The sequence below is a fragment of the Gasterosteus aculeatus genome, chromosome 8 (genome assembly GCF_964276395.1).
Source record: "Gasterosteus aculeatus chromosome 8, fGasAcu3.hap1.1, whole genome shotgun sequence".
Taxonomy (NCBI): domain Eukaryota; kingdom Metazoa; phylum Chordata; class Actinopteri; order Perciformes; family Gasterosteidae; genus Gasterosteus; species Gasterosteus aculeatus.
In genome coordinates this window covers 15264482-15288854 of record NC_135695.1, presented here as the reverse complement: position 1 = coordinate 15288854, position 24373 = coordinate 15264482, and the positions used below count along the sequence as shown (strand labels likewise).

Sequence of the window (24373 nt, the reverse complement as noted above, 5' to 3'; positions counted from 1 at the left end):
CACTTGCACACAAGTGGAAGAAGCCCACATTTATCGTGTCATTATACAAAAGCTTAGAAAATGGAAACAGTAAGTAATTAAGTACGAAATTATATCCAGTCAGCTGGAGAGACAAGAAAACAACGGTTTATCATATTATGATGTTAAACGGCCGGCCATATTTCATGACACAGACAGACTTTAAGGGGCAGCACTTACAAGTGAAAACGAGGACACTTGCCCCGCCGCTGATCAGCTTAATGGAGATTTAATACGTTGCCCTACAAAACAACTTCTCAAGTCTTGTATCCCAGAAAATCCAGGGGATTCTAAGCTCCTGAACCACTGCAATGTTTTAATCACAAGTCTCTGTATTTGGCACGTGATTTATTCCATCTGAGAGCGGTTGTGAGGTCTTCGCTATCCTACGCGCCAACTGTAGGAGGGTTTTGCTCCGGAGCGAAAAAAAGGCTCAGTAAATCTCACCCTCTGACTGCCTTTCCCTGTCTGACTCCACAAAATGATCTAGGGCATTTTTGGGGACGAGGAGACAGAGGATCGGGTAAGACGGAAAGAAACATAACACGAAACTCATTGCCTATGAATCACAATCTATCACAGTTAACAACAGGGCTTGAGTGGGGAAAGGCGGAACTGGGCTGGTGCGGACTGGGTCAGACTGGAAGAACACTCAGCACTTACCAGGGCAGTGGCGATACGATACATTCTGTGTTCTTGGTCCTATTCTGGTTGGGCATGGACCTTGAGAAGCAAAAAGACGGCGCTACAGACATGCATTGTTTGAAACTGCTTAGAGTGAAATGAGGACCCTTTTGGATTTTTGTTAGAAAGACTTTGCCAGCACTGAGAGTCCTTTTTTTCTCACCACATTACACCTGTTTCTTGGTGCAAGACGGAGGCAAAAGAAACGGTGCGAGGACATGAGTGCACCTTGAGGCCAATCAAACTATTACGTTTAGAGGTAACACACTGAGACATGAAATCAATACTTCACTTAACTACGTGGCGTATAAATGTTGCTTTTAGGTATTTCAGGTAAAAGCTACATGGTTTGGCTTTGCCTCAATAGGTTGGACTCAAATACTCATTATTTCTGATTCTATATTAATTACAGGTCCTCAAAGCCTCGGAGAGGTTAACCTTTAAGTTGTAATGAGTTTTACCATCTAATGATGATCACTAATGTATTCTGATTCGACACTGAGGGGGAAGAGCTTGGCCGGGTATACTGGTAATGAGCAATGTAGGATAAATGCGTTGAATATAACAAAAATACCGTAGAAGGAAGTAGTTACATCTCTATATTTGGCTTTAACTTCCCCTTTAGGTTGATTCAAAAGTGAAACCCAGTTAATAAGACAACAGGGTTCAGGTACTCATTTGAATTTACACAAGCTGCCAAATACTCTAATTCTTTTCAGTTCCACCTGATTAGTGATTCTGGCAATTGATGTAAATCTTTGTCATTAATCAGTTCGTAAAGGTTACCACAGGGAAATTGTAAATGAAATGCACCTTAAAAGAGGAGGAAATTTAATTCAAAGGGCAATCTAAAGACTGCTTGGGAGAAACGAATATTTTAAGCATCCACGAAAGAGACTAAATGTTAACACTATCTCTTCCGATGAAATACTACCTGGTTGCAAAATGAAACGTCTGTTGTATGAATGTATATTAAGACATCACGGTGAGCCGGGTCTTGCGCCCGATAAAACTCTCTCCACACAAGACTAGCGTGACAATGAAACGCTCGCTCGCCGCCGCGGAGAGTCGGCACGACTTCCTCCAGCCGCGCTTTATTCTGCCACCTCACAGCCAGGCTCAGTCAGCCGGCCGGAAACACGGCTCGCGCATCAATAATAACGGCCGCACAGAAAGAGGACCAAAGGGTTCCAACAGGTCGTATATCATGAAAAGTTCACGGTGTTACACAGATGGAGGAAGATACAGTGGAAAATGGGGCCGCGCACAAAGAGAGCAGGCTATCTGGAAAATGCAGCGGGAGGAAGAAATGAGACGAGATATGATGTGATACAGTGGGGAGATAGAGAGGATGGGGGTGTGGAGGGGGGGGGGGGGGGGGGGGGGGGGTTTCAATTCATGACAGAAGGGTCGGACTTACTGTAGGGCACACACTCATACTGGACCTCCAGGTACTTGTAGGTCCCCGGGCAGGGGTCAGGGAAGACATCTGAACCCGTGATCACGATGCACTGGGTCCGATTGTTGCATCTGGAAACAAATAAGCAGAGGAAAAGAATTCAGCAAAAGAACACGCTAAATACATCCACACTGGTCTTTTCAAGCACAGTAAATAGTGAAGGAAATGAAACATGCGTCATTATAATCGGTGGGTGAGGGGGAGGATTGAAATTGCCCTACAAATAAATACAACGGTTACCACATGGCAATGCTTTTAAGTCCGTTAGCTTAAGGGTCAACTCCATTGCTTTTCACTCCGTACTCGTCTTGGGTCTACGGTTTAAAATAGGCCCATTGTACGTTGTGCGATTGCATTTGGGTTTGTTTTGTTCCAAGAGTTTAGATAATCTGAGAGAATGTGCATGGTACAATGAAAAAATACAAACACACTCTGCAACATTTACTCCACTCTCCACCCCCCTCCTTGCCACAGGGTCAATAATACATATGTAGTCAATAACTGGTTAAAAGTGTTTTGCATTGTATTGCATTCCTGTTCTTTTACACAGTTTTCGGCTCCATCTGTTCTTGAACATTCTCCCTGCCAGGTGTGTTCGAATGCAAAGTGGATTACACAGTGGATCTTGTGTATGTGTGCGTTGTTATGCACATAACCGCCCTCTCGCACATAAGACTCTGTGACTAAAACTAAATATAGAAGGTGTATGCACAGGAACTGTACAAATGAATGCAGCACATGTCGGTGGATAAGACATCAAGACTTATTCACACAGGGCTACAATTGCATGGGGACCTCATGCGATTTGTGGATCTGGCCCCCCACATCTGTGTTTGGTGGGGCACATTTGGGCAGAATAAACAAAATGTGTTTCACTCAAATGTTCTGTCTTATTGATTGGAACATGGAGCTCCTTTACTGAATGGGTGTACACATGCTGAGCAGCTTGATGAGGCTCTTGAATCACTCACTCGAAATGCCAAGATCAACATTAATGATTTCTACTGCTGCCTTTAAACTTCTCGATATGGGAAGGCAAAAATAAAATGAATAACTTGAATGTGTTTGTGTGTTTTGCCGTGAGTAAATTGTAATGTAGTGCACATTTTGAGTTACATTACATTTTAGGAAAACATTTGTAAATATCAGAAATCACATGGAGGACCCAAGGTTGTCTTAGTCATTACAGATATATACACATATAGTTTATTTCACTAGAAATTCAAAGCATTGTTACCCATGTCGGCCACTGCCTTTAACATCTGGAGCACAGACATTCTAATTGAGCCATCGGCGTGCTCTGAAGCCCGGGGAATTGCAGGTGAGCGTCCTTTCGCTGTACTGAAATCATGATAATGACATCTATACTCCCAGTGAGCCCACTTTGCTACCGTGGGGACTAAAAATGTTATTGGCAACGTGAGGAGCCCGATCAATAACTCTGTTCTGCTGATTTTGCAAGGACCAGAGATAATATTTGTTTCTTCTGATCAGAGACCAGTGAACGCATTTTACTGCAGATCATTGGAAAATGTATTACCGGTTGCATTAAATTGTGCTTTGGGTTTTTGACTTTGCTTTGGACCACGGAGGTATAATCACCGTTTTGTGTCCACTGTAATTAATGTAATATTAGGTAGCTCAGTGGAACAGCGGAGAGAAGCTTACTGAGCTTTGAACAGACGCAGAGAGGTGTGGAAATTGTTTGGTTGTCAGATTGAAAAAAATAATAATTCTAACGGCATGCCATGGATGCGTGCAGTGCCGTAGGTTTACGGCACCAAAAGAAAATTAACCAGCAACTTTAACAAACGTCTTGTTTTCAAATGAAAAACTCAATAAATCAAAATAACGGCAGGGAACCAAATTAGCCATTGCTTTTTTTCAACTATTTTTAAAGCATAAAAGTGATTAATCTCCGACTTCCACCTGTTCTATTTCTCCCAATCAGCATGTATGCCAATTAAAATAGTTCATGCATTTTTTTCAGATACATTTGAATGACGGCATTTTTTTTATTCAACTAAAAATAATTGTATTATTTTTTGCATTTGGCAAATGTGTTAAAGTGATGGGCTTTTTTCCCCAACAGAGCCATAATGACACTATTTCTGTTAACATCTGCATGCATGCATCTATGTTTAAAAAGGGTTGCAAGGGAGACTTCACTTTATTAATGACCCTCCTGTGTGATAACAGATGAGATAATCCTCATAGTATATATTTGTTTTTCTGGTAATGAAATCAATGAATTACTGTTTTGGAATTAAAACAGACGCATCATGCTCAGCCCATAATATGCCGCTTGCGTTTGTGGGTAATATTTCATGACTCTGCAGCACTTTCCATATATTATATGGTCACTTTGATGATTCTGTCCCCTTGCTCATGCATACGCATATCACGCAGAAGCAAAATAAATTACAGTGCTCTATCTAACAGATTCCAATGAGACTGGGAAAGGACTGCCTGGTTTATATTACGCATATGAAACAGAATAATATCAAAAATAAAATCCATGACACTAATGAGACACAGGCCTGTCATCGTTTCTCGGGCAAACGTATTAAACAACAGGACATAAGCACTGGGGAAGAAAACACCTCATATTTCTTAAGAAACAATGTTGACATAAGTGTTGATAGCCCTGTCTGATATATTGCCCTAATTTTAGAGCTGTGGAGCAGGAGCGGCCTGTTCAATGGGATCGCGTGACTGTGATTCCTTCTCCTCTGTAAAACCTTGTGCTTCTCCTGAGACCAAATGAAAATTATGAATGACTCCAGTGCATGCTTTTAGCCCTCAGTTTGAGAAGAATCTTGTAATGGAAATTCCTCCAATGAAAAGTTCAATTTGGGCCTGCAAGGGCACAGGTCTCAAAGTGCACACTAATTAAATACATGTAAAATATGATATCTCTGACAATCTTTTGATAGTCTAAGGCTATGTAGTAATTAATCATTTACATAATGAATATTAAGTTTCTCCGCTTTTCCTTCAGAGCTAAACGTTTCCCTCTTCACTTCTTTAAATACCTTGACTGTTCAACAGGATTTTACGAATGAAAAAAAATGTATCGACTTAATCTTGTTATGCTAAATAAATAATAAAGACATTTGGAATCGGTATGAAGTAAAAAGGACAGTTCTTTTGTATTAGCATATATAAATGCAGATGTGATTTAATGTAAGAAAAGCTCATCCAGTACAAAGTTTGGTTTGCAGAGCTCCACATCCGGGAAATGACCAGAGGTTGTCTACATTTGCTAAAATTCAGTTACAACTGAATATATTTATATTTGAAAACACGTTCTGTGTGAAAAAAAATGATTCATCCTCCGAGTAAAACTAAAGCCAGAGGAGGGCGAAGCTACTTTCTGCTTTGATTAGCTCCATTTCCCCCGACCAGCCTCTTAATGAGAGTGAAGTATTCCAAATGTAATCCCATCACATCTCTGACCTTTTTGAAGAGGCAGACGTCACTACAATCAGAGCGTCACAGAAAACGATGCTTGGATTTGATGCAAATTCTACTTTAAAAATGAGCACTCCCCGCTGACAGCGAGAGAGGGTGCAATAAGATGGCAACAAGGTGTAACTGATGGTTCTCCTGATACCGTGTATCCACATGCAATTTAACCTTTCCCACTGTTATCGTAAAGCATGTCACAGGGATAATTGCACGTGAACATAATTTGCCAAATGAATGAACTCATTGATAAAAAGAATAATAATTCTACAATCTCTTTTTCTGCTAACAAACCTCGGGGAAAATAAATAAATATAAAAGAGTAATCTAGATCTTTTTCCACTAATCCCTCGACAGCTACGACGTCATTTCAAATCAATGCTGCTGTGTTCAGTAAATCAGCTTGCAAATGGTGTTTGCTAAGATGTTGTAACTGTGTAAATTGAATATTAAAGTAATTTTAATTTACCTACATGGACTTTAAACCATGTGTAATATTAAGACAAAGACACACTGGCCTATACTAGCTTCTAAAGAAAACATTTGCAATATAGAAGTGAGACGCAGCCGTTGATGTTTGAGGTAAATGCAGGATGATTTTTCCAACGCTTAATACACATCTGGGTTATAAGGTCGGAGCCTAGCATATTAATGCCCTTCAATGCACTGCTTTTAAATTGAAAAAGTACAGTGAGTGATGGAGGTCTCATCATGTGACCCGCCATGTGCTGCTCATGTGACACGGCTAGTTTAGAACAAAGACAAGATGTCTTGAATTGTCTATCCCTCGTCGCTCCAGGGCTCGCTCACTCACTCACTTCAGGAAGCTTAAGCAGCCATTTGTAATTCAGAATATCAACAGCATGAACAATTGCTGTGTAACTGGAGGAGGAAAGCGACATGAGTGAGGGGAGCATATTACAGAGAATGGCACAATCTACTTCCTGGTGCTCCCTGTTTGAATTTCAATCAAATTAGCGTCTCTTAAACTCAAAGTGACCCGTCTAGCTCCATTTCATCCAAAATGCTGATGAGGTTCATGGCACAATTATCAAGGCAGACATTTCTCTCAAAAGGGAAGCCTGTTCATAGCAGACAGGCCGTTGGATAAAAATCCTTTCCAAGGCGACAGAATGGCAGCGAAAGAAAAAATGTAATTCTTTATACATTTACACCAAGCAAACAAAAATGCACAAGCACAGACGCTTGATTTACAATCACCTCCAATATCAGTATATTTAGACCATTTTCTAAGGGGATGGCCCAATATTAATTCAGGAAATAGGTTGTTGGAAATGATCCATTAGCATCCTGCTTTCAACTTGGGAGTCTGACCCAATATCCGGGTAAGACTTCCCAGAATCTCGTAATTACTGTCATATGCTTGTGTTTATGATGTGCTTACTGGAGCTGCCCATGGTGCTCAACGGGGGGATTCCAGGATCTTACAGACTCGACAGGAAGTCTGTGTGACCCTCATCCGTCCATCTTACCTATTGATTTTTAAACCAGCCAGGGTATATTGCCATGCCACTAAAGTCAATGGAAATGCTACTATGACATTCTGCAAGGTTTAAATTTGACCTTTATAAGATGGCAAAATGCAATTTAAGGACAACCACGCACAAGGCCAAAGCTACACAGGCATGTCGTAAAAACAACTTTAATGTTTTGGAGTGGCCGAGAGACCCGATGATATCTGTGCAACCCGAAAGGGCTTAACCAGTTTAACAGAGAGGTATGGTGGAGACTGCAGTGTACAGAAGAGCCACGCTGATAGAGACTCCAGTGCCGTTTCAGAGTGATTTTAAATGTAAGAGTCATCAACTGATTGAAGATGAATATTTCCAGATTGGTAGTTTTAGAAGGGTATCATTTAAAAACATTGCTGGAAATTTTGGCAACCCACAGAGATTTTTTAACTAATTATGTTGTCAAATAGAGGTAGACCATAAAACTGGTCCAAAACATCAAGATGCTAAAAATATATATTTTATTGCCCAACTATTTAGTTATTTATTGTCAATATCATATCAATTGCGTGCCAATACGATCCTAAACAGAGAGCGGTTTCATGGCTCGTGAACTTGTGTACACCCCGCACTTAATCTGGATCTTTATGAAATCTTAATCTGCGGCGCTTTAAATAAACACAGACGGAGGGGAAGAACAGTCAGTGTGCTGTCAGGCGGCAGCGACGGAGCTCCTTGGAGAGCCTCGCAAGCAGTCCTGTCACCGATATAAATAGTGTAAGCAGCATCATTTACTCTACAGAGCTGCCTGGCATCTATTGACAATTGCACGCTGATATTACTGGGTCATTTCGATATTACAAACGAGTTGTTAACCCCATTAAGTTAATAATGTTTGTTGAAAATCTGTCACGTTCAAACGGAGGGTATCATTACAAGATGAAACCATTTCAAATACCCAATGGTGAATGGTAACGATGATTTTTAATGATAATGATGAACTAACTAGCTGTCCTCTAATCCCACAAATTAATTCCACCGTCTGTAAGAGAGCTATCGGCTTTGATCATTCTTGTCAGTGATATGGTTCCTGGAAAACCCGCGATCCACCGGCACGGCGGGACGCAGCCACGCTATGTTCCTGAAATCGATGACCTTGTTATCGAACGCTTCAGATGAAGCTCATTACTCATCGCAAAATCAATGTGTATTTAAGCCACTTATTCATACCGTCTCTCCCCGAATAAGTTCTTTTGGATTTTGTCTAGATGCGTCACTGTCATCTTAACTGCTCCTCGAGCTACTAGATTTAAATAGGAAGTTTGTGTCAGATGGTTGGTGCACGCACAAGTAAATGGATGGCAAAACAATACATTTAAATTACTGTTTATAATGTAGATGTTTGGCAAGATGTTGTGGTCATTATCATTATCTTTAGCGCGGATGAGGAAATGTAATTATCAAGAACTAAAGTCCTGAAAAGGAGAACATAAAACCATCACCACCCTGAATATTATGATCAATAAATTAATTATTTTAAACTGTACTGCCATGCAGTTTCGCATCTGCTGGGGAGGTGTCCACGTGAAAAATTCCTGCACAGATTATCACCCACTTGAGTCGACTAATTGCTTGCAGCTGAATGTTTTAATTGAGCCACAACCGTCCTAGGGCTATTTTCATGAAAATCATTGTGCTCATGAATATAATATGCCAGCAAGATATAAAAACAATTTGGAGTGCCAACCGGATCTATCAAACTCAGCGATGCCTCAATCCAATTCTCCACACTTCAGGACTACATTAATTTTGAATGTTTAAAAGTGAACACAGTTTTCCACACAAGTGCTAATGTAATTTCCCCCCCCCCACCCCACACACACAGACCCCAACCCCACAGACACACACACTTAAATTTGTAGGCCAGGGTAATTATTGCAACAAATAAATGTGGCTCTTCAATCATTCCTTGATGAAGACTGTACGGTGGGAAATAATTGTTTTTTATCCACACACAGTGTGTGTGCCCCACATATGGAACATTTCAGCTGGGTTGGCCTCAGCAGGAGCCAGACAGCAGACCGCAGTTTTGACTTGTGAAGAACTGACGGGCTCAGACCTTGAAACAAACATTGCATCCAAAATAGACTGAATAAAAAAATAAAAAAAAATCCCCACATTTCTCTTTTTGAGCGTGATTATTTTTGACAGCAGAGGCATTTCATTTGCTTCTTATTTATTTGATTCCTGTAAATAAATATACACAAAATACTAGAATCCCTAATTAGTCCCATATGTAATATTGGGCCTCTGTCAAGCTGCCCTTGCATTTATTTTCCCAACAGTACAGTGTTTTAAATGTCTGCAGTTATTATGTAAACTGCTTTTATGATTTACTGTAGACCCGTATAGGATTTAAACTGGCCTCATTTCTTGTAAGTGAACATACATAACATGAATCTGAACTCACACTTTCCATGTTGACGTATCTCTCAAGACTCTCACACTGACAAAGAAACCATCCGTGTATGCCACTTCATTTAAATATATGCCATTCACTTTTTTGTTCTTTTCATGGGCAGGAGATGTCTTTTGGATTCCGTCCTGCGGTTTCACATCTGAATCCTTGCAAGGTTCTTTTTGTGTGATTTTTTGAACCCAGGCTCCTGACAGAGACCATTTGTATCACACGGCACACGGTATCTTCGAACGCTCATATTTCTCTCTTTGCGCCGAGTACAATGGCACGGCGGAGACATTGAAATGCTAAAAATACATTTAAAATAACATCTGAACTGCGTCCTCTGGCACCATCGGGGTGCACGGGGGGGAAGACGCTGCCAGGGACCTTTTTCTACCAGACCGTTTGTTTTAAGGTGACTCCTGCCGGGTCAGTATTTGTGCTTCAGTGGACGGTTTTCCTGTACGAGCGAGGCACGGGGCAGCGTAACACGCGGGGGCCACGAGCGGGGAGCAGGCAGGCTGCAGCTTTTCAAGACAGACAACGTGAGTCAGCTATCTAACTTCATCAAACGGGGCTTGACAATAAACCCCCTGAATACAAGGGCTCCGCTTTCATTTTATTTCCCAGGGCGGCTCGCCAGAGTTGCTGACGGTCTCATACCGTCCAATTTCTCTCTCTGTGGCACTCGTATGTCATTCCATCCCGTGCACTTTGGCTCGGATGGCATCCCTTATGTGACAACTGGTCTCATGTATACGCCGTTACCAGAGGAACCCTGCTGTGGAGGTCTGAGCACCTCCGTGGGTATGTTTTCCACAATGAATCATCCTTCTTTGCACATGTGACATGCTGCACAGAGACGGTGGCTTTAAAATGTGAGACGTCGCTCTGGTCTGTAATCAAACTGTAAATCGTGGCTGCCAAGAACCCGTCCTTAATCTGACCATCAGGATTTACCAAAGAGGCGATAAAGGAGGGCAGAAGCATAACGTTAAGCAGATGCCGGGGGTGGAAGAAGTATTCAGATCGTTTACTGAAGTAGAGGTAGCAATACAGCAATATAAAAGTTATCAATAACAAGCATCAATAGTTAACATTTAAGTTAATTAAGTCAGCGTGCAAAGGTTTTCATCAAAGTAACAAACTTTAAGTATCAACTACAAATGTAGTCTTGATGCTTATTTTTTTCAAAAAGAATAATGTAAGCAGTACTTTAATGTTATAGTTGTTTGGGCTGAAGGTAATTTTCAATCATTTATACACTGCTGTGGTTTCATCTTTAATAAAACGTTTTTATATTTAAAAACAAAAAATTTAAAAAGTGTACTAAAGTTGTTAAATAATTGAAGTGTAAAACAAGAAGAATACTTTTTACTGAATTGTAGTAAAGTTGTAACCTTACAACTATTTTGATTTAATGTACTTAGTTGTTTTTCACCAGGGGGAAATACTCCGTATGAAGCACGTTTTAGACTAAACTACAAGATAAAATCAAATAATGATACAGCATCTGCAATTCAAATATTTAATAAAATTATGTTTTAAATAATACTCTCCTTTGTGTTTGATTTACCAATCAAAAAAAGCAGCAATAGTAGATTGACAACTATACTTTCATCATCACCACAATAAGTAAACATTTAAAATTAAGACAGAGTATATTACGTATTCGAGAACATTGTTGGTGCTTCATAATTGTTTGTAATATGATTTACAACATATTCACTTATTTCCAAATTAAACAAAATGTACATGACAAAAGTTGCTCAGCTTCACTAATAAGACAAACCGCTTAAATAAAAGGTAAGCACATTTTGTTTTTGTGAATGTTATTCAAAGCTTAATTTGTTGTGTTTATATATGAGAAGTTGATGTCTAATATGAGTTAATTAATGTTTTGTTTTTTAAATCCGTTGTCTTCTACTTATCAGCCCGGCTTCACCTCCCAGTTTCTATTTCTCTTTAGTTCAGGTTCGGCCGTCCTAGTGGATGCCGACATTACCGTCTTGTCGGTTATTGATGCCGACAGGCTACTAATGCCTTGTTCTTTTTTTAACCTCACACCTACGTTCATTTTTTGCTATACTCGATGCAGTAAATCAATCCGATGGCAGCCGTGTTTTTTTTCCCAATGCCGAAATATTTTGCTCCAAAGGCAATGGATACAGAGGAGTTTTTTTTTAAAGCACAGGACAAATGGATTCCAATAGGGACAATCAGACAAAATGTAAGAGTTGACAGTGGTCCAAATCTGGTTGTTCTAGATAACTACGCCCCTATTGAGCACTGTCAATTATCTCAAAGAGCCCTGAAACTTTGGCTGATACCGTATTTTGTGATGTCATACTGCACAGATACTGCATGTCAGCAGTTTTACCTTTGCGACATGATCTTGTAGGCATCCGGGAGATAGCAGTTGATGTTCTCCATCTGGAACGGGTCGGCGTCACAGATCTTGTCATCCGTTCGGCCATAATTGGCACTTTCGATCATTATGACATCACTTCCGGGACAGCGCAGATCGATGGGGTAACCCTCGCAAGACAGCTCTCTCCGCACTAAACCAAATGGCAGAGCAGCTCGACTGAACCCTGAGGAAGGAGAGAGAGACGCTCTATTAGTACGAATCAAACGGAGATGTGTAGTTGAGCTGACACTGACAAAGACAGCAGGAAAGACAGAGGACGCTGGATATCAGAGATTTGCTGGGTGTACATAAAAGCAGCATGCTGTGCATGCGCGTTCCTTTCTAATTCAAAAGGCTGCAGCTGTTTAGCAAGATGAATTAAGCTGAAATGTGGATAGTGAACCTTGGATTGGACTACTAGCCTGACATACATCAGAATATTGAGTGAACATTTCAGATCTCAACCGCACCAGTGAGCTAATGGTGTTAGTATGTCATGCGCATGCCTGACTGGTCCTATGAGAAAATCAATAATTGTCATTAAAGTGTGGTTAATGGGCTAAAATGTCAGGAGCATCGTAACCCCTTACGGCCATCGAGGTACCGTAAGCACACCGACGTTACACTAATGACGTGGTTATTGTCCTGTGTTTTATTTAAATACAGGAACAAAGCGCCATCACACATTTTACCACTCGAAACTTTTGCTTTACATACAAACCTCTTTTATTCTTAAATGAAAAAGTACAACAGGGATATGTATAACATGAGGGTAATTGAATCGTTTTTGCAGTGCTGACAGTCAAAAGGCGGACTACCGACACAATGTAAGAAAACTGTATTTACTGTGTGTGTGTGTGTGTGTGTGTGGCCAGGACACAGTAAATAAATCATTATTGCGGTTTTGGCTTCACAATTGAGAACAAAGTCAAAAGCAACAACGAAACTAAAAGCGCTTCATGCATAAAGTGTAGCAAACCAAAAAAATGGGAAATTTTTGGTCGGAGCAGCTTTCTAAAGGTTGTGACATGTCAAGTATTAGAGGGGAGCGGAATAGAGCTTAAAAAGATTGCCAGCTGCCCCAGTGTGGACTTTGACTAAACCAGCGGCAGCACTGAATAATAACTGCAGCCTCCTCCTGAGCAGTGCAGACAGTCACCGCTTTGAGCCTTTTAAATAATGGTGTTTCTACCTGCAACTTGGTTGCTAGAGCTTCCCAAAGCCTCTATTCCCTGTATGACTATTAGTTCACAGTTACATGATAAAGTTCACCGTTACTATTTCTACTGCATTCCCTCGTTTGGCACCTGGAGATGAGCGACCGATTCCATATTTGCAGTTGTTTATAATTACAAAGTACTTTTTTCATGAATCATACTGAGAGATATTTTATCATTTTATTTGTAGCAATGGTTTTCTTAAAGCCACAGACTGCTCTAAGAAACGTGCCTGGTTCATTTTACCCTGATGGATCAATTAGCTACCGATGCAATTGTCTTAGCCTGATTAAATGCAGCGCCACAATGCCATAATGACACGAGATGAGAATTCTATAAGTTCCCTTTCTAGGAAATAATAATGTGGTATTTTACAAATGAAGATAAATGTCAGGTTTTATGGGCTGATCGAATGTGTGCACCAATCAGGTAAACAAAGGCTATATCTATATGCAGGGCAGCTCGCCTATCAAACATATGTATTTTTTTATTAGGCAGCATACAATCATCAGGGAAGGATCTTTTTTCTTTTTTGCTTCTACTTGCTCCTTTTGACAGCAACCTTGCTCATGTGACCAATAGGCATGGGAAAGTAAAGGCTTTCAGATTTGATAGGTTTCAGCTATATGTCATTTCTTTCCCTTTTCTCTCTGCAGTCAAAAAGAAACACTTAAGGTGATGAACAATTTATCAGAGAAGTTGGCTCGAGAGAAAAAGCTCAAGAGGGAGAAAAAAATGAAAACGCCGCATGCTAAACAAAGGATTGGCAGCCAATCTCGAGGTCATGCCCATGCACTTCACCACAGCTCCATCAAAAGTCAGCAATGCAACACGATGTGTATCACTCTAAGAAACCCATGTAAAACCACAGTCAGTGCCACGTTAGAATTTGTACTATTTCTATACTCAAAACAGGATATGATAACGACATATAATGGATGTGTGTGTATATTTGTATGTGGGGTGTATATATATCTATGATTATATACATAGATAGACATAAATAATATGTATGTATATTTATGACATATACAGTACTAGTCAAAAGTTTGGACACACCTTCTCATTCAAATTTAATGAAATGTTTCTTTGTGTGCTATGCCTTTGAGTTTGATCTCCAAATTCTCCAAAAACCCTGACGTGCCGTGTCGCATGAACACTGCTGTACCATTTGATTTTCCTGCGGAGTCTTTACAGCCTCAGATTCTGGTTTTATGATTTACAAATGACGCGCACTCTCTGCTTCAGTGGGAAAACAGATATGAGGAGATAAATGTGTTCTAAAGAGTAGCGTAGGACTCCTACTGAAATGCACTAAGGAACTTCTCAACCATGCTGATAACAGTTCCATGTTAACATATTTTGTAAATCAAAGAAAATGGCTGTCATCTAAGTGTAGCGTATTTGCTGCTGTTGTGCATCATGGCCGAAAAGCATGGTCGTAAAAAAAATTCTCTCCATTGATTAGGCCCGGGGCTGAACTACTTTTCACTCTGGTGTCGGATGGTATTTTTGCTACATGGAGGGGGGGGGGGGGGGGGGTGAGAGTGACAGACAAATCTATACAGGGACACACAGTCCAGCTAACAATAGAGGCAAGTATATAATGCGTCTATGATTAAATCTACAATGCTTGACTGTCTTTCTAACTTTTTTGTGCATTATTGAGTGATATTTTGGATATTCCTCAGAAAATATCTCCTGGGTGCTGTGGTGGTCTGATCCGTTCAACTACACCAAAAATATACAAACATATACATTTGAATTTATTGATGAAAACGTTATTTTATATTATACGCTAGAATAAAGGGTTTATGTGACAACTTCAAATAAATCCTGTTCTTATGAAGACACCAAAAGCACCATCGCTCATGTTCTGGTACGACAATGTATCGCAATTATAACAAAATGATGTGATCACTGTGGATCTAACATGAGCAAAATGTAATGCTTACTATCCAACGCAAATAAATAAGTAAATTATTCAAATGAGCCAGAAAGCCATCAGCATTATTGGGGTCGTTAGCATCAGCAACGAATCAGGGAAAGCGTATGAAAATGATTTACTTTCCATAAGGTAAAACACATCAATAATATCCATCGATGGAAGACGTCAACATTCCTTCTCCTGATGAGTCTTCTAAAGTGAAACAGTTTATTGGAGCAGTTGTTGCTAAATTGTGTTTCAAGGGCCTTTACTTTTTACGCCACACACCAATGGTGCATCGGGGCGAGAAGGACACACGACTGACACTCTTACACATTCAACGGGAAAAACTCAGCACCCTCCTGTGCAGGTACCCCAGGCTTCAGATAACTCCTTGAAATATGAGATATTATTCTGCAAGCTTTATTGTACTTTCCCCTCAGTGATAGCGCATGAAGTGACAAGGGCTGGAAAGGAGGGCGCTTATCAATCAAACTTGTAAAATGAAGAGTTTCTGTGCACTAATTGAACACCAGGGAGCAAAGGATCAACGCGTTGTGAATCAAATACTATGGGGGGGAAAAAAAACTCAATCTTGTGACCATGGCAACCTGGTGCAGTAAAGAAATTACTGGTCAGATGCTTACCATCTTCATGGCCATGCTGACACTAATCAGGCATCCTGTCCACCCATCCCACCCACAACTAACACCATTAGAAAAGCATTTGAATTCCTCTTTGTTCCGAGCATTGAGCTGAATAATAACCAAATGCATTGCAATATAAACGAAAATCACAAAAAACACTAGGTTCCAATTTTTCTTCTCCACCCACAGACTGAAATAAAAATATAAATACTAGCATTAACAACCACAAACATTGGAATGTGAATTAAAGCCAGTTTTCGATTTTGTGAAATAGAAAACAGCTGTTTGGTTTCTATAAAGCACATGATCACTCAACTTTTTGACAAGTGCTTATTGTACATGCTGTTGTCACATGCTCGTAATTGACACTCATTGGTGCACAGGGTTTCTATTTCCATGGGTTATAGCACTTTATTAGAATATATGAGGAACCTCTATTTAAAGCTTCCCAGACTGGCATTTATTACCATGTTTAACCTTTGCAATAAGATTATGCTCAAACGGAGTCTGCAGCTGCAGAACAGTGAGAAACTCCCTGACATAAAGAGGACCCATTATGACCCCTTCTCCGGTTGTCTAATGTTTTAATTCTTCTTTTTTTTCCCCCAATGCAGATGAGCCAAATCAATTGGAAAGTGACCATCTGGTAGGATATGAGTGTCACTGCAGCCGAGGTAATGAACAAAATGCCTTCCTATTTCACACCAACCAGGAGCCATCGCGATCTTCATCAGACTTGTAGAGACCTTGTATTGTATGTAATCCCAGGAAACTGGATTACACATATCTGAAACAGTCTTACGTTTACTAAGGGCAACAAACGAGTTTGTTAATTATTTTTTTTAAAAAGCATTCTACTATTGCATTTATGACGCAGGAACTATTCTGCTTTTCATCAGGACCATCTTGCCTCCAGGAAAAGGTTTTCATATTAAAATGACCCTTTGTAACTTGAGTTACACATGCTTCCAGAGTTAGTCCAGGGGCAAAGCAGAGGCTGATCAAAAGGCCCATTCAGCCACTCACGCTGCCATCATTGTGGCCGTGGCACAAAAGAGGTCTCCGGATTATTTTGATGTGAAACCAGATAATTCTTCTGTCGAGAGCCGATGTGAAATGTGACAGGGACGCTCCTGATGCTTGTCCTCTACCGTTAACATCTCCCTTGGATTTTCTTCTTCTGTTCTGATGAGAGCTATACAGCTGCTTGTAAATGAGCAAGCATTTTCTGAGCCCAACAAGGTCGCTTGCTGGGGGACATTTGGGGTGAAAGAAAAGTGTGGCCTATAGCATTAGCTTGGAGCAACAGGAAACGCAGCTTGAGTCTGTGCCCCCCCCCCCCCCCCCCCCTCCACCCTCCTCTCAACGGCACAAGGCTGTGAAGGCGAAGGAGACCTTTAAATCGAGACTTTTCCAACAGTGCTGATTCTATAATCCAGAGATATCCTTTACAACAGCATGTATTCTTAAGAAGTCGGGTCCATACAGAGGAGGGGAAGAAAGAAAATATTGCATATATGCTGCAAACAGCAGGCTAGGAGGTGGACTGCTGCCTTTGTGGCCTTTCAGAAGAAAAAAAAAAAAACAATAGACTGATGTTTGGACAAATATTGTTCTAAATATTAACTCAAGACTATATTTTCTTATTTTCCAACACTTGACTGATATAATTTTCGGGTGCGGCTACCGGCAGACGACAGTCAGTTTTTTTTGGTGCATAAAATCTGTAGATCATTAAACTCTTTTGACAACTGATGATAAAACCATGACTAATGAGCCACAGATTAGCTGATTTTTATATTGGAGATGAGTGAGGTCCTAAAACTATAGCGACAGTGGAAAATGTAGGTTTTACTTATTTCATTCATCCAACAGCAATAAAGCACAGTGCCAAAGTAAAGAAAACCATAAGAATAAAAAAAAAAACATTAAAAAAAAGATCTATATGACATTATGCCATTTCTAAATGTGTAATACTAGTTCATGTTACGTATTTGAAACCTACTTTCACAAAGAGTGGGAGGCAGGAACAGTGAAATATTGGAAAAAGAGGAGGAGGTGAAGAGCAGCAGGAGAACGAGCATTCCAATCTCATTTGTATTCTCCACCATTCATTTCACTCCAGTTGATTTACATCGCCGCTACTTCCATAGCAACAGCAGGGGGGCTATCAGGAGCATCTTTGATATAGGTACATGAGATCTAGTCATCGCTCTCTGAATAGATACATGAGAAAAGGCCATGATTTTTTCCACCCTTTTGGTGTTAAAGTGCTTCTTCTAAGCAGGAATTTACCCTGTCAGAGACTCCTTTTACATGAATTCTATTCCTCATCCTCAACCAGCACTTGAAGACACATAAGCCAGTACAGGAAATGCCGTCACTGCACAGAAAAGATATTTGATCCACAGAACTTAATGATTTTACTGTGATAAAAAAAGCATGGACAACGGCAAAGACAGCTATCCCAGAAAGGTTTCTAACCCGAAAGAAATTGAACAAATACAAGGCATCAAGAGCTGCTGCCAGCCAAAATGATAATGCGCTGCACCAGCGCCTCATCAAATTCCATGTACACTTGTATGTAAATCAACCTTAAGGCCTAATTAAGCTCTATGGGGCTCATCAAGGTCATAAATCCTCTTCTTTTTTTTCATAATGCATTATTGACTTCACATCATCTGCACATGTCGGCTGACTGCACTCGCACAAGCACCCAATGTCATCTCACTGTCTAATATCGGATAGCCCTGGGGCCGGGCGGCCTGTGTGCGTGTGCGCGCGCGTGTGTGTGTATTTATGAGAGAGCGAGAGAGAACGGGTGAGTGCTTTTTTTTTAGGTCACACAAAAACCAAGGACATCTTCCACAGTCAATTTGGTCTTTAACAAATCATCACTGGTACTTTTGAGCATTAAAGTAAAGGCTTTTACTATGAAGCTGGTACAACTCAACGAAAACATCTTCCGAACCATAAATTCAGAAATGATTTCAAATGGAGTCTTACTGTTAAAGTGTGCAAATTTAATTGGAGCCGACTACTGAAAGTGTTTTGTTTAATTAGTAGTGGACTGATCCTATGAGTCATTCCTGGGGAGAATTGACATAGCAACCCCTGCTAAGAGTCAGTGTTCTTAAGTGGCAGCAAGATCCTTTTGAACTCATTACGCAGCTGATTATCAGTTATACAATTTCAGAAGATATCAAACGAAAAAGAGTTTAAAAAAAAGAGGAAGCAAGTTGTTTTTTTGCCCAAAGACTTTTGGGAATAGATTCGGGATATCTGTTCATCAACTTCTCCTCCGTTCTGTATTTTATATCCATTAGATATGATGAAAACAATGGACACATTGGGCAGCCCAGACTTCCTCCTCTGCTCCAATGAAGCGTTTGATGCTCCTCGATTCAATAAGGAAGCATTTCCCCGATGGGTCACATGCGGCAAGTACACACAAATGAGAAGAGCCCATCTGCTGGGTTTGCATTCCCAAAGTGTACTTCCTCAAGCACACCACATCGGTGGTTCCTCCTCCCAAGACTCATGTGTATGCATTTGTGCCACATTATTCAGCAAGTGCTTCAAGTGACCCGCACCTGGCATTTAAATTCCCTGACCAAATGGGTAGTCATGCCCCGATGACACGACCGCGGCTACGACTAAATTCTTTATGCAGCTCTTATTCAGACTAGACTGCAGTCTTGCTAGTTTCTGGGTTAGGAGGATTGTCATACGACACAACAATACTAGCCTTCTTGGCTTTTGTCTCCTCGCTCACCCAGGGATATGCACGTATTCCGCATGGTTATGCGACAAGTGTCACACAAAGAAAATGCACAAAGAAATGTATTCATTTTTTTTTTGTAGATATAATAAAATATTTCCTTTCTTTGATCGAGGCACTAATACTCTTTCCTGCAGTTCAGGGATTATATCTCACAAGAGAAAGCGGGCTAAGTGGAAATTGAATTCTGCTCTGGGTTCAATTCTTCAAGGATGTATTTTCTGCTGTTCATTATAATCCAAAAGGCTGAATATTATCTTGATGACCTGCCATCTCGTATGCATCTTTATCCTTCAGCGCAAATTGTTGGAACATTCAAAAGACGGTTCCCAACCATGTATTTTTTATAAGAAACTTTCAGATTTGGATTAACCTCGTAAACAATTCCAGAGACACCGGTTTCCAGCCCTGCCATGTCAAAGCAGGAGCATTTTGAGGTTCCCATTTGACGATTTATCAGATTTCTCTCATGCTTATCAGCCCTAATTGTCGGTTGTTGGAAATTTAAAACAGATTTGGGGACTTGTGGTGTGTGTGGGATGGAAATTAGGGTATAAGAGAAACTATTAAACATGATGCAATGGACTAGTTGGGCTTGTTAGTATTACAAGATGCCTTCATCTGTTAATCATTGTTAATGTTGTATTTGAAATGAAGCATGTCTGTTGAAATTCTTTGACTAACATTGATTTTCTTTGGCCAATAATTTACTTGCGAGGGCTTAAGAGCAGGCGCCCACACCCTTGACACACAGACGCACTCAGGGGTCATAATGACTCAGGGGGGTCACAAAGCCAGGTCACACTCGGACAAGTCCTGGCAATCTACCAGAGCACAAATGGCCCGACATGATGTTTGCTATGTTTGACAGCAAGTAAACCTGCACTTCACAACGCCTTTGGTCCAAATGATGACCTGCAAATATGGGGCAATGAGCTAAAACAATTCTATTATTGTCTAACAGCACACTATAGCAGCCAGACTGGTCAAGCAGGTTTTAGACAACATATATTAGTGAAACTAAGTTAACAAGCTTCATAAATGGGCACTGGAAGTTCCTCCCGAAGGCCCTGGTTCTAAGTCCTTTATATTTATGGGCGTAGTTTCAACACCCCTCATTCACGGAAGCCTATTCTGGGTTTACTGCAGCTCTACATCAGGACTGAACGACAACGAGGATTCCATAAAGGGCAAGCAGGGATATCATGAATACGACTCTCGTGTGTGAACTGTAAAACATTTGAAACTTTAAACCTTTGAAAACATGATGTTACCTTGACAGAATCTTTCATTTGCAGTGTTACAATTAGTTCTCATAGCATGAAATCCAGACCATAACCGCTCTTTCTAATGTCTTTTAACAGCATCCTCACAATAGACACATGACTGCATTCCCCCTGAACACTTGTGGATTGTTGTCGTTTGGAAAACTCACAGGTTTCATACATAGCAGTTCACAAAAGACCACTTCAATGCGCTCATCTCTTAGATACTCTGGTGGCTTAAATCACTGCCGAGGGACTAGATTCCTTTCGATGATAATAAAAAAGTGTAATTCAAAATATGACGAAGCATGCAGAATAAATTGATAATGTTTCTCATAATCTATAAAAAAGGCTGAGGGCCTATAAAGGTCACTAACTAATATCGCACGACTGCACTTCATGTGAGATGGCGCATTTGTCTGCCGCAAGGAGTACTTGCTGGTTCAAGGTAGCGGCTCTAGTTGGGCTGAGTAAGTGAAAGTCAGCTTACGGGACCCCTCGCCGGGATTTAGCCTCTTCCCGAAGCTTTGAACTAAGTGCTCAGTGTCAGCAACCCACCCGACCCGTCACAAAGATACGGCCCCCTTCTCGTTACAATGGTTTCTGAGTTTGACGTATTTTCACATTTACAAAATCAACGTGTTAATGAATTGATTGTGATGAGCAAGTTTGCAGCTACTTTGCATATTGATGTAGGCTAAATACTATTAGTGAATGCTGAATACTACATGTAGTGAAGTTGAAAGTACTACATTACCCTCTGGTCTCTGTAGTAAAGTATTACATGTATCCCTAGTCTCAGGGTGCTGGAGCCAAACTCAGTTAACAATGGACCGAGACAGAGTCAGACAAACATTCCGGCTCGCATACACACCTACAGGCAATCTAGAGTTGTCGATTAACGTAAGCCGCATGTCTTTTTTGACTATGGGAGAGAGACAACCCGCAGTGCCGCGGGAGAACATGCAAAGTCCACAAAATCTTGCTTTGCAAGAGCATAGATTTGCTTTCAAGAACACAACGTTTATATATATATATATATATATATATATATATACACATTACATACATACATACATACATACATACATACATACATACATACATACATGCATAGCCTCTTAATTTGCTCTTAAAGTGCAGCAGGTTGATGCTTTTAACTTTAAAATGTAAAAGAACGATTGTTGCTGGGGAGAATTCCCCCAGAGCTCCCGGGGGCGTCTGAAGCCCACCCACCAGTCTCACAATCTCCTGTAGGAAACGGCATGTCGTCTTACGGCTATTCTCCCAATACACAAGTCTTTCGCAATACAAGTTAAAGGCACTTTTTCATTCTGCCAAAACAGGTAACGAATGCAAAAAAAAAAAAAAACACAGGCGAAAAACACAAACTTTAAAGCAGAGGCATGTCTCAGACAAATCGACCAAATGCCAACCATATCGGCCACGGCACGAACCTGTCAAGGCAACAAAAAATGTTCCATGAATAATAGGTCCTTGGTTATAGACCACTGCACTGGAGATTGGTAAGTCATATTTGTTTGTTTTTTATGGATTTGGGATTCACAGCGGAGGCTCGATGGGTTATCAGAACATATTTTGTAGATTGTTAGGGATATACTTGTTAGGGACCCACATATCTCTACCTGAGCAAGAACAAATTGAGCCAAAGCATGACGGTAAAGCACGGGGCAGATAGGGACATGTGGGTAGATGGCTAATCTAGGGCGCCTGAGATCCCACCCAGCAAGGGCCTTGTGACCGTGAGAATGGCCATTATCCACAAAGATCACCACCGAGAATGATGAGGGAAGGTAGGTTTCACACTGTCTGAGTCTGTGTCACGCTGAACCACTCTCCTAGACAAGTCTGAAACCCAATTAAGGACCTTGTGGAGGTTTAGCACCATGTCGAGCAACAGTGTGCTGTTGTTTCGTGAGGGAAGTCTGCAAGACTCATGACTTAATTAAACAAAAATGGCCACATGCTTGCAAAAGAGAAAACGCATACAGCTCCAGAAAACTTAAAATAAGTGATTAGTAAAGGGATAAATAGCCTCATAAAAAACGGAGTCCTTGCTATAAGTAGAACATGTAGAGGAGCACTCTTGATGGAACAAGGCACCGTGTCTCCTGTCGAAACTGCTCTGCATGTGTGCCATGGCCCGAGATGCCACCATGAGTTATAGACGCCAACAGACTACAACAAACTAATGATACTTCCCAAGGGCATCGCTGCATAAATAACCATTAAAGGAAACGTTGATGCAAAAGCTCCAATTTACAGACATTTAGAACGGGCCACTAAGATGGAGTTAAAAACCTTGGGCAAGTGCAGTGAGTTAAAAACTATGGGTTGCCATACATTAATTGAAATCTTATAACTGCCTCAATGCCAGGTGAAGGGGATGGGAGGGGTCAGAGAGGGGGTGGGGGCGTGGGGGGCTTTGTTTGGTAGAAGGAAGGCATAATGTCAATAGCTTCGCAATGCTCTTGCATGACAAATACCAACATGGAGCCACCAGTGACAAAGCCCTAATCCAGAAAATCCCTCATTCCTTTGCTGAAAATCCTAATGAGGATTTGAAGTGCTCTGCAGGGAGGAGACCCGGGGGCTGCCGTTACACCTTGCCACTGCTTGCTCTCCGACTCATTGTCTCCTTATCTCCTTATTGGCCAAGCCTGGCTGGCGATGAAAGAGACATGACAGCACGGCGGGCCTCCGTACACAGACCCCACGCCTGCATGGCTCCACGGGAGGGCCAGATTCCACAGTCTGCCGCAAACATACAGAATGACATCAAGCAGGAGATGGAAAGACAAAAAAAACGACAGAAGTTGTTGACTAAAGACGCAAAGACAAAGAAAAGATTCGCCTCTTCAACCTCAACTGTTTTAGCGCCGTCTCCAATAGAATATTAAAAGGGCAAAGAAGTGTTTCATATAGTTATTAGCCAGGAAATGATTTGTTTATTTAATCAAATTAGCAGTGGGCCAGACTTTTCAAAACTACCTTTATTACCAAAGGAAGTAGTCTGGGAACGGGAGTGTGGCACCGCGGCGGGGAACAATTATTTTCCTCGGACACAACTCGGGCACAAATGACTATCTTGAAACAAAAGGCCTCCAGGCCTCGGCTCCACACACTGGCCCGTGACAGATTTCTCTTAAGATAACACGCACGACAAAGCTGCTGGGAAAGAGGCACCCAAAGGAAAGAATGAAAAGCGGAATATCGGTAAGGACAGATACAGTATCTTTGCCTCTGTAGAATATGCTCATGATTCCTGGACGTATAGCGGATTGGATTTACCTGCTAGAGACTGATCTGAATTCCATGACCACTATCAGCCCGCCCTAATACAGTTAGGTGTGTATTGAGTGCACAAAGTGTTTATAGCCTAGCAAAAATGAAGCAATGCCCATTTTCAGGACCGTCTATAAATATGATTTTGTGGTTCTAAGAAAAGGCAAGAAAGAGCAAATAGGTGTGACGCAGAGCACTCACAGGCGCTGGATCCTGTTCCTGTGGGTTTGGTCTCACAATAAGCCCGTGGCTTTTACT

At 41.0% G+C, this 24373-nt stretch overlaps 1 protein-coding gene across 36 annotated transcripts in view; it reads right to left on the bottom strand.

Annotated features, from left to right (window-relative positions):
* Positions 1–24373, bottom strand: part of adgrl2a (adhesion G protein-coupled receptor L2a) — a 153461-nt gene that overhangs the window by 104186 nt on the left and 24902 nt on the right. For all 36 annotated transcript variants that reach the window (XR_013468621.1, XR_013468622.1, XM_078108339.1 and 33 more), the window contains exons 3-4: positions 11943–12156; positions 2123–2232 (exon numbers count right to left, since the gene is read on the bottom strand). Coding sequence is in view for 34 of the 36 variants with exons in the window: in XM_078108339.1 (XP_077964465.1) it covers positions 2123–2232; positions 11943–12156 (324 nt within the window). In the remaining 2 variants the exon portion in view is untranslated. The remainder of the gene's footprint in view (positions 1–2122; positions 2233–11942; positions 12157–24373) is intronic.